Genomic DNA, 11553 nt, shown 5'->3' with positions numbered 1-11553 from the left:
GCCTCCCATTGTGATGCAAATGTCATACCCATAACCTTCAACTGTGTCTCCAGTGTACGTTGCTGGATTTCAGCTTCCTCAATGTCCATATTAGCTCCATCCTCATGCTCATATCCATCTTCACCACTCCAACCGTCAAAGTTAGCCTACAATATTCCACATAAGCAAATGTAAGTTGTCATTGCCAACTATTTATTATTCAATGACATCTTAAATTTTGGACCGAACCTGGCTTATGTTATCCCCGAAAGATTCAACACCATGATTTTCCTCGTTGTGAATGTCAATATCCTCATGCACATAAAAAAATCATATGCACGTGTAAGTACCATATGGTTCTTCATCCGACAAAAAGAATGTACAAGACACTTACGTTTTCACTACAAGCACCCTCCTCCTTCTTTTCAAAATCCTCCTCAGGTAAATTATCGTATGACGACCAGGATTCATTGTCGCTGCCATCATCGTCATCTTTACTATCATTACCATTCGTACGATCAACACTATCGCTACCATCCCACTCACTCGTGTCCAAAAACAAATCCGTAAATCCAGTTTCTTTATCCATTAAATGATCTCGCAACCTACACTGCAATATTATAATAAAAATTGATCTATCAATTTTAAATCAAATTAAATGTACTACGATCATACGGATGAGAAATTCTTATCTAACAAGTGATTGCACATAATTATTTACAGATTCAATTTTTTGATGAACTAGAAGGCTTACATGGCATGCACGTGCACTTCAGCCCGCCTGGCGTGGCTGCGGACGGCGAGGACGTTGCCGGAGAGGCTGATCACGGAGTTGCGGGCGGCGACGGTGTCCACATAGTCCACGTCACCGCGACGACCTGCACGGAGGCGACATCACGTACGGCGGGCGACTCGAAGATCTCTCCGTGCCGGCCAGATCCCGGGTGAAGACGGGGAGAAGGCGGTGATCGGCCGAACGGGAAGACGTTGGAATTGGCAGCGTGATCACGTCTAGATCGGCGGGGAAAGGCGGCTATCGGCGGGTAAGGGAGGCGATCAGCGGGGCGGGGCGACATTGGAATGGGCCGCGTGATCAGCGCATGTCGTGGGTTTTTTTTTCGCTCGACGGGGAGAGGGTAGTTGCGAGCCAGCCGTATCGGCTCGAGCCGTGCGCTCGGCTCTACCTGTATGGGTACGCCGCATACGGCGCGGGATACGTTAAGCACCGTATGCGCAAAATGCCCTTATACGTTAAGCGGGGGGGTGTAACTAGAAAGGTGGTCGACCGACACGCCCGTCACCACTCCACCTCGGTGAGGGCCTTGGAGCCCCCAGACAACGAGGGGGACATGCGGCTGAAAGTGAATCTAATCCGCTTGGTGGATTTTTATAATTGTTGGCAACATATCTCAAGGAACTACTGCTTATCTAGCTTATCTCCCGAAAGGTCCTTGTGCGTGCACCAAAGGAAATGAAATGCGCCCCCACAAATTATCATGAAGACAAGTGTTGGCCAAGCTTAGAATTCTTCATTTTCATTTTAGTGATTCAAGATCACATTGAGTTCATAAGCATGTCAATACTATCGAAAGGTGATGAGGAAGCTATGCCGAGTTTCTTTCTATTTGAGTTTAAAGATCAAACTCCAAATGCCCTAAAAAATCTTCAATTCCTCTGCTATATCTACCTAACTTTCATATCTTCGGAGACGCCAAGCTCTTCCGGTCGGAACCACCAAGCAGTTCATCCAGGTATAACTGTTGCAAACCCTAGCACTTCAGAGCGCCAATCATTCTACTCGGAACCACCAATGCACTTGGCAAAACTTCCGTTGTCCGCTCAGAATTTTCGAACACCCCTCACTCGGAGTTAAGTGTTTATAGAGCAGGGAAAATGGCAGGAGGCAGCTAGGGCTTGCCGAACGCCTTAGCCCCTCTCTCGTACGAGCCTAATGCTTCGTGTGTGTGTGTGTGTGTGTGTGTGTGTGTGTGTGTGTGTGTGTGTGTGTGCACGCGCGCGCGCGTGGTGGGATCTCTGTTTTCTCGACAACTAAATTCGTTGGATTCTCTTTAATGTTCCATGAAAAAAATTGGCTGATACAAAAAAACAACCAGGCACCTGAGCCATAGGTGCTCCCTGTGAGTTTTTGGTGAGCTGTCATCACCCTCACTTCCGTTTTTATTTCTCTTTCCCTTTCTTCAAAAAATTAGCTTCAAATACAGCGGAAATACGGAAACGTGCCATAATCCTATTGGCTGCAGAGTTTCCCTCTAGATAGCAGCACAATCCCAAGCGCCAATCAAAGGCCATCGTCACTAGAGCCACACCAGCGAGCTCCGGTAGAGCCAGAACGACGGCGGAGAGAATCACCACAGCATTTCCAGCAGAGCGGCCTAAAATGGCAGCCGTCCTCGGGCGCGCCGGCACCACCGCCAGCGGCGGCTTCGGGCGGCATCATAAAGAAATCAGCCGCGGCGGCCGTCGGCGAAATGCGGTCGTCGTCGCTGCCGTGACCGGCGCCGCGCCGCAGGAGGGGTCGCTGGAGCGGCCGGCGTGGTCCGGGGAGACGCCGGTGTCGCGGCTCGTCGCCGCGCTCATCGCCTTTAAGCCGCTCTACTCCCTCATGAAGCTCGCCTCCCGCGAGGTCATCATCAGGTAGGCACCGCACACCATTGGCCGTCAGTTAGTTAGCTGTTGGGCTTCTCGTCAGCAATGTAGTGGTGGTGGTTGGACTTGGACGTCGTGATGGAGGCCATGGATGATTGTTATCCAGGACGGCGGAGAAGTCCAACATCCCGTGGAGGGAGATGACGAAGAAGGTGCTGGAGTCTGACGTGTACGAGGTGTTCGAGAGGATAAGAGACCCCAACATCGTCTACCCCGACTGTGAGCAGTTCATCCCACCAACCCGACCACCCTCACTTCTTCGTCAGCTATTTTTGGTCGATAACATATTTATTTAGCTGATTAATTAGTACCATAGTGGTAGTATCAATCGCATAAATTTTACAGTGAGAAGATTATGCTTTTACCTTCAGTTGCACCTCTGATTCCATGATTTGATCGACACAACACTGAAATCTCAAGGAAGCAGAAGCATTAATATGGCTTGCTTATGTTGAGCAGATTATCTGAGCCCATTCCACGCCTATGACGAAGGGAACCTATCGTGGCTGGTAATTGTTTGCTTTCCTCTCTTCTCTCTGCACACTTTATATGTTCGACTGAATGCAGAGCTCTTGTTTCTCTCTCGTGCTGATCACCAATTATGCAGGCTGCAGCTGAGGCTGAGGCTGCAACCTTGTCCATTGCAAAGAGGGCCATACCCGAGGCTACTTCGATCGAAGAAGCGAACAAGATTGTTCGGGGAAACTGGATGAATGCAATTGAGGAGCATCACCTCAAGTACTCGGGGGAAAACTGCCAGATCAATGACATTTTGGACATTGGCTGCTCTGTTGGAGTGAGCACCAGATACCTGGCTGAAAGGTTTCCTTCGGCTAAGGCTGTTGTAAGTGCATCTCTTGCCACATCTCTGAAAACTGTCTTGCCAAGGTTCAGTATCTCCTCATGTTTCGGGGGAAATGATCAAATCTTGTGAAAATTAAAGCATCCAGGAGCTCTGAATCTTGTGAAAATCAAAGCATCCAGGATCTCTGGATCTTGTGAAAATCAAAGCATCCAGGATCTCTGGATCTTGTGAAAATCAAAGCAATCAGGATCTCTGATAAAACAAAACAAAAAAATCATGCTGTAATATTAGCAGTATCGATATTCTCGGCCTCAGTTTGATGGCATGGTGCCATGCTCTTACCACAAATCTTAAGCTACATTAAGTTGTTAACATATTGTGTTATAGGCTTATAGCTTTCTTTCTGCATATTGACGATTCCTTGGTTGGTTTTTATATGGATTTGCTAATTTGGAGCTTTTTCAATGATTAAGGGACTAGATCTATCACCCTACTTCCTGGCCGTGGCAGCACAGAAGGAAGAACAGCTGTCTCGACAAAACCCTATTCGTTGGGTTCATGCAAACGGTGAAGCGACTGGGTTGCCACCAAATTCATTCGACGTCGTCTCCCTTGCTTATGTGGTAATTTCTATCATATCTTGAAATGGTTATCACGAAATAAACTAATGTAACCTCCCTGTATTTTTTTTTCTTTAAAAAATCAACCAATGTAGTCTAATTAGCTGATACCCTCAATAATCTTGGAAAGGGAGATAGAGACTTTTTTTTGTGAAAAGACTAAAATGTTTTTTTAAAAGAGACTGAAAATGTTGAAGTGACAAAACAATAAGTGTTCTTGATCTTACACAATTGTAGTGATATGCCTATTTTTGCATCTAGTTAGGATTCTAGACTTCTTTACATGAACGCTGTGCTAAGGACTTTGAAAAATAAGTAAATTACTGGGGGGGAAATCAAAGTCAGCCTTTATCAAGAGATCACCATTTAAGTAGAAAAATGAAATGGTAACTCGCAAATCACCACTAATGCCGCAAGTGCAATTCTATAAACACCTGCAGTGCCACGAGTGTCCAGCACGAGCAATAATCGGATTAGCGAAGGAAGCATTCAGACTACTCCGCCCAGGAGGAACAATCGCCTTAACCGACAACTCTGTAAGAAAATTCAGTTCCCCAATATTAATCAGTTACTGTACCTGGTAACACAACTATTTTGAAAAAGGTTCAGACATCTAACTTCGTTTCCTTTTGTATTTGTGCTCGCCGCAGCCAAAATCAAAAGTACTCCAGGTAATCTCGAGCAAAATTTACTGAAGCTCCTATCTGGTTCTCACTCATATTGACTAGGGTACTAATAAATTGTTACTGCCGTTTCAGGAACTATCACCCGTTCTGTTCACTCTGATGAAAAGCACCGAACCGTTCCTGGACGAGTACTACATGCTGGATCTGGAGGAGGCGCTGGGCCAAGCAGGCTTCGTCAATGTGTGCTCCGTGCTGACAGACCCCAGGCATAGAACGGTCACTGCCACTGTGCCCTACTGACTCATCACCATGGTTCACCAATGCACAATTTTGTGTTGTAAACAGTCACAAAAGCTTAGTAACTTGTGAGCCATTTGCATTCAGGAAGAAAATGATCCTGCAACTTAACTACAGAAATGCAATGTACTCCCTCCGTTAGTGATCTAAACGCTCTTATATTTCTTTACGGAAGAAGCACTACATGCCAGCCACCGTTTGGTTCGATCACGAGGAAAACATTTGAAGTCTGTAATAAGTAGAAAAAATAAATTTCAACGAGGAAGACAACTTTGCGTATGTAGTAAAATTATTAAGGAGTTTAAGAAATCCGGGTGCGTAATTGTAGACCATCATCCATCGGCACAAGCACATGACATGGTATGGTAGTATGATACGCTATCCCATATCCTAGTTCCTAGATATATTCCTTCTAGTAGTTCACTCTGGATCTCGGTGGCCACATCGCCGGCGTAGCTCTGCTCATTGAAGTCGCCGCCGTTGTCGCCGAGAGGCTTCGTAGTCGTAGATCTCTTCCCGGTTCTCCTCCCCGCCATTGCAGGGCAAAATATGCGAGTGGGCGCTCTCGGTTTTCATGGCACCGCCGTCATCGTTGTGGCCACACAGAGCGCCACCGGCTTGTTGCTCGCCGCCGGAGCACATCACGGCAGCATCTCCAGCGTAGTATTGGTAGTGGCTGTGGATCTGGCCCAGCTGATTATGCCATGGGGCAACCTCTTGGCTAGCAACCGGGACGAACGGTGAGGGGTCGTAGTAGGCGCCGTTCGTCCCCACCATGCCGCAGCCGTAGAAAGCATCAGCTTGAGCGCCGGTGAATCCCTGGCCGTGACTCGTTGTCGCCGCGGCAAGCTGGTTGGTGTACGAGAAGCCGTAGTCGATGTACTCGCCGTCCGGGAGGACACAGTTGAGAGGCGTATAGCAGGAGTCGGCATCTGCCGTGTCACCGCCGTTGCCGCCATACGGAGCACCAGCTTGCGTGCAACCGAGTCCCTCGCCGTTGCTCGCCATCGCGGCGGCATCGTGATCGTAGTAGCTCGTGCCCGGCAGCTCAGGGTCCGAGACCATAACCTGCTGGTCGGCGCCGGCGGTGGCCGCGCCCGGTGCCTTTTCCTTCTTGGCGTTACTGCTGATGTTGACGCGGGTGAGCACCTTGCCGGGGAGCGGCGGCGACGTGATCTCGTACTCGTGCATGACATACCCCGTGCTGGCGCTACCGCGGCCGGCCTTGAGCTTGAAGGTGAGGTCGTACCGCTTGTAGGCGATGTCCAACTCGGCGCCGCCGGGGCCGAGCAGGGTGACGGTGCCCTCGTTCAACTTCTGCCCCTGCCACACGCCGCCGCCCTTGACGGTGCGCCTCCTGCGGCCGCCGCCCGTGGGCGGGCCGAAGAAGAAGGCGTGTTCGATCTCGCCGTCGCCGCCGTGCCTCCGGAGGAGCTCCCACGGCGGGGCGCTCCCGGGGTCTTCTTCGATGATGGCGTGCGCGTGCGGGTTGGGGAGGCCGAGCGCGCGCGGGAGGAGGTAGCAGGCGACGATGTTGCCGTCGGTAGGGTCGAACTTGAACGCCGGCGGCATGCCGGGACCGAAGCCGAACTTGGAGGCTTCCATCCCTGTTGTGCTCTGCTCCACGTCTAGGTTTCGATCGATGGAAGAGTGCGGTAGGGTTCCGGCGTGGAGATCTTCCTAATATAGACGAGGAGGGGGACTCCTGCCCTACTCGGATTGGAGATCCTTCATACTTTCCACCTACAGATCGGACTGGAAAACGCGGGAACTAACAAAACTAAGAGGGTGTTTGTTTCATGGACTTATTGATTTAGGGACTTAAAAAGTTTCTATAAGTCCCACCTAAACCAAACACAAGAGACTTATTGGGACTTATTGTGATGATTTGGGACTTATCAAATAAGACTCTTAGGGAGGAGTTTATTGGGACTTATCCCGGGCCGGACCTACCCCGCGTCGCTCCAGACTCGTTCCCCGCACGCCGCCTGCCTCTCGGTTCAATCGCCGTCGCCGCCCCGTCGCGGCCCCGCCTCTCACCCTGTCGCCGCCCCGCCTCTCGCCCCGCCTCGGTTTGTTCTGCCTCGGTTCGTTGCAGCGGTGCCTCCAATCGCCGGACAGGCCCTCTCCTGAGCCTCGTTGCAGCGGTGCAACATGGACTTCTAAGTCCCTGTAAACAAACAGGTAGGGACTCGGGACTTCTAAGTCCCTGTAAACAAACAGGTAGGGACTCGGGACTTATAAGTCCCTGTAAACAAACAGATAAGGACTTATGACTTATAAATTGAGACTTAAAAAAATCCTAGGACTTATGAAACAAACAGGGCCTAACAAGCTCTTTGATTGAAAGTGTGTACGTGCGTTACGTATCCTAATCTATGATAAAAACATCAACTCTGAATTTTCAATCTTATTTCTCTGCCCAACGCTAAATATAAATCAAATGGTCAAAAGGGCTACTTTTGGACAACAGGAAAAGCCTCTACTTATTGCTTATCAAATGGACTATCGATCATCGATCAAAAAAAGAACACAAGAGACGTGTTATCCTCTGAATGACTTAAGAGCATCTACGACCGGACCCCTTATATCCCCCTAGACGCCCAAGCGAAAAAAAATGCAATTCAACTGGACGCTTTGTATCTAGCCCAAGTGCCTGGACCGACCGATAACCCCCTATCCAACCCATATCTGAGGAGGATCCGTGGATATCCGGACATGTCCAGACAAGATGTCGCATATGATTTGACCATCGCGGACCACCTTTTCTCTGGCTTTTCTCTTTCTTCCTCTCTACCAGTCATATGTATATGGACATATGGGGAGCCAAATTAAGTAATTGGTTGCCGTTGTAGATACTCTAATCTAGCCACACAAAGCAACCAGAGGAACGCCTATACTTATTTGCTAGTGTAAACAGCCGCTCCTTCTAAAAAGAGCATTTGCTATTAAAAAAACAAACTAAAATAATAGCAACCACTTATAAGCTATCAGTCTCTCACCACACAGACATACATGTCACTTTCTCACCGCCTTCTTTCCATGTTGCATCCTTTCCTTCGCACGCCGCCTCTAGTCTAGTCCGCTGGAGCACTCAGTCTTTTCTCAAGCCACGACGTCGCCTGGTGCTCACTATACTACTCACACTTACAAACTCGATAATGTGAAGTGCTCTCACTTCTCATATCTAAAACTTGTGTCATCGCCGATTCATTCGCATAACGTATTGAAACTTACAGTCGGTGCAGCAAACCTAAAGCGTACGTCACATGCACACATTCTAAAAGCCGCCATCATCATCGAACCGTTGACCCATCTTCAGGAAAAAGATCCGCATCACCCTTGTCAGTCCGGCCATCCGTCGACGCCATCACGACGCCCAACGACACCACCTCCCTGCGCGCAAACTGCTGAGCATGCCGCGGTCGCCGCTGGTACACCGCAGCATCATGCCGCCAAGTACCACCAGCCGACACTGCTTGATGTCTCTAAAAGGTCTGTCGGGCGTAGCACCTGCCGAACAGGCATGACACAGCGTAACTCCTGTCGGTCATGCATGACTTGACATCTCCACCGAAGCTCTGTGCAAGACGAAGCAGCTCCACATCCTGCCTCTGTCTTCCAGCACTGCTCGACAAACAATGCTCGTAAGAGAGAAACGACACCGCAGTGTCATCATCGTCCGATTTGGAAGACCGGATCATAGGGTTCCCCGGAGCAACACGAGTGAGTCGACGGTAGTTACACCACAATGCCTTCATCAAGGTAACGGCGCAGAACGCCACCATCACCCGCCATTGGCTCGGTTTTCACCGGCAACTATGTCTCCCTGACTCGCAGCCAGGACTAGATGACGGATCTCGAGATCCAATTGAAGGAAGTATGCCCTAGAGGCAATAATAAAGTTATTATTTATTTCCTTACTTCATGATAAATGTTTATTATTCATGCTAGAATTGTATTAACCGGAAACATAATACATGTGTGAATACATAGAAAAACATAGTGTCACTAATATGCCTCTACTTGACTAGCTCGTTTATCAAAGATGGTTATGTTTCCTAGCCATGGATAAAAGAGTTGTCATTTGATTAATGGGATCACATCATTAGAAGAATGATGTGATTGACATGACCCATTCCGTTAGCCCAGCACTTGATCGTTTAGTATGTTGCTATTGCTTTCTTCATGACTTATACATGTTCTTGTAACTATGAGAATTATGCAACTCCCGTTTACCGGAGGAACACTTTGGGTACTACCAAACGACACAACGTAACTGGGTGATTATAAAGGAGTACTACAGGTGTCTCCGAAGGTACATGTTGAGTTGGCGTATTTCGAGATTAGGTTTTGTCACTCCGATTGTCGGAGAGGTATCTCTGGGCCCTCTCGGTAATGCACATCTTTATAAGCCTTGCAAGCAATGTGACCAAATGAGTTGGTTACGGAATGATGCATTACGGAACGAGTAAAGAGACTTGCCGGTAACGAGATTGAACTAGGTATTGGATACCGATGATCAAATCTCGGGCAAGTAACATACCGATGACAAAGGGAACAACGTATGTTGTTATGCGGTTTGACCGATAAAGATCTTCGTAGAATATGTAGGAACCAATATGGGCATCCAGGTTCCGCTATTGGTTATTGACCGAGAATAGTTCTAGGTCATGTCTACATAGTTCTCGAACCCGTAGGGTCCGCACGCTTAACGTTACGATGACAGTTATATTATGAGTTTATGAGTTTTGATGTACCGAAGGAGTTCGGAGTCCCGGATGAGATTGGGGACATGACGAGGAGTCTCGAAATGGTCGAGACGTAAAGATCGATATATTGGACGACTATATTCAGAGTTCGGAAAGGTTCCGAGTGATTAGGGTATTTTTCGGAGTACCGGAGAGTTACGGGAATTCGCCGGGAGAAGTATTGGGCCTTATTGGGCCATACGGGAAAGAGAGAGGGGCTGCCTAGGGCAGGCCGCGCGCCCCCCCAAGGCCTAGTCCGAATTGGACTAGGGGGAGGGGCCGCACCCCCTCCTTCCTTCCCTTCTCTCTTCCCCTTCCTTCTCTCCTACTCCTACTACATGGAAGGTCTCCTAGTTGGACTAGGAAAGGAGGGAGTCCTACTCCCGGTGGGAGTAGGACTCCTCCCTGGCGCGCCCTCCCTTGGCCGGCCGCCCCCTCCCCCTTGCTCCTTTATATACGGGGGTAGGGGGGCACCCCATAACACACAAGTTGATCTACGGATCGTTCCTTAGCCGTGTGCGGTGCCCCCTCCACCATATTCCACCTCGGTCATATCGTCGCGGAGTTTAGGCGAAGCCCTGCGCCGGTAGAACATCATCATCGTCACCACACCGTCGTGCTGACGGAACTCATCCCCGAAGCTTTGCTGGATCGGAGCCCGGGGATCGTCATCGAGCTGAACGTGTGCTGAACTCGGAGGTGCTGTACGTTCGGTGCTTGGATCGGTCGGATCGTGAAGACGTACGACTACATCAACCGCGTTGTCATAACGCTTCCGCTTACGGTCTACGAGGGTACGTGGACGAACGCTCTCCCCTCTCGTTGCTATGCCATCACCATGATCTTGCGTGTGCGTAGGAAATTTTTTGAAATTACTACGTTCCCCAACACCAACCACCCAGCCTTAGGAGGACGACCTCTGGCGAAGGAGATGGACACCACCGCCTAGCCCAGGGTCGCTGCCATGGGCGCCCAGGTGATGCAGATCGAGACCAGGACCGCCACCATGATCCGAAGCCGAACAAGAGGTTGAGCGGCTGCAACATGGCCACCGCCGCCACCTGCTGTTGCGGCTACAGACCCGCCGCTGCACTCCAGCCATTGTTGTCTGCCATAACCACCGAGGAGATGAAGATTGGAACCGTCGCAACAATCTTGAGCAGCTGATACGTGAGAAGAAGGCCGCCGCAGCCAAGACGTTTGGGTTTTGCCCTGTCAGCGTCGCCGGCGGCCGCGGAGAGGAGAGTGGTGGCGGGGGATCGGAGAAGGCCAGAAGGGAGGCAGGGACGCCTCGATTAAAGAGATAAGTACGCTCAGATTAGAACAAACGTTCCTGAGCCACGAATTAGAATTGTAGCGTTCGTCCATCGTTCGAATTAGAATGATAGAGTGAATGGATGTTTCTGGAGCAAATGCTAGCTAAATATGGTTTTGCGGACGGGTGGATCAGGATGGTGATGAGATGTGTAACTTCGGCACGGTTCACTGTGAAGCTAAATGGTGGGCTCTCAAGGGGTTTTGTTCCCTCAAGGGGGCTAAGGCAGGGAGACCCCCTCTCCCCATACCTATTTTTATTTTGTGTTGAAGGTTTTTTTGCGATGTTGAGGAAGGCTAATGAAGAGGGAAGCATTAAAGGTGTCGGATTTGGGAGCACTGGCCCCCAAGTCACGCACCTATTATTTGCGGATGACAGTATTGTTTTCCTGCAGGGTACCCCGGAAAATGTCCATGTGCTAAAGAACATCCTAGTGAGATATGAAGCAGCGTCCGGGCAAAAAATAAATATGCAAAAATCTTCCATTTTCTTT

General features: G+C 49.5%; 1 protein-coding gene across 1 annotated transcript; it reads left to right on the top strand.

Annotated features, from left to right (window-relative positions):
* Window positions 1-2317: 2317 nt before the first annotated feature.
* On the top strand, window positions 2318-5163 carry LOC119323291. Its single transcript, XM_037596899.1, has 8 exons — window positions 2318-2634; window positions 2753-2865; window positions 3106-3155; window positions 3254-3490; window positions 3925-4074; window positions 4512-4607; window positions 4722-4742; window positions 4830-5163. The coding sequence occupies exons 1-8, from the start codon at window positions 2378-2380 to the stop codon at window positions 4995-4997; spliced, it is 1092 nt and encodes a 363-aa protein (XP_037452796.1). The 5' UTR covers window positions 2318-2377; the 3' UTR covers window positions 4998-5163.
* Window positions 5164-11553: the final 6390 nt, after the last annotated feature.

The sequence above is a fragment of the Triticum dicoccoides genome, chromosome 6B (assembly GCF_002162155.2).
Source record: "Triticum dicoccoides isolate Atlit2015 ecotype Zavitan chromosome 6B, WEW_v2.0, whole genome shotgun sequence".
Classification (NCBI taxonomy): Eukaryota; Viridiplantae; Streptophyta; class Magnoliopsida; order Poales; family Poaceae; genus Triticum; species Triticum dicoccoides.
Note: the sequence above shows the minus strand (reverse complement) of the source record. Positions and strands in the feature narration are given on the sequence as shown.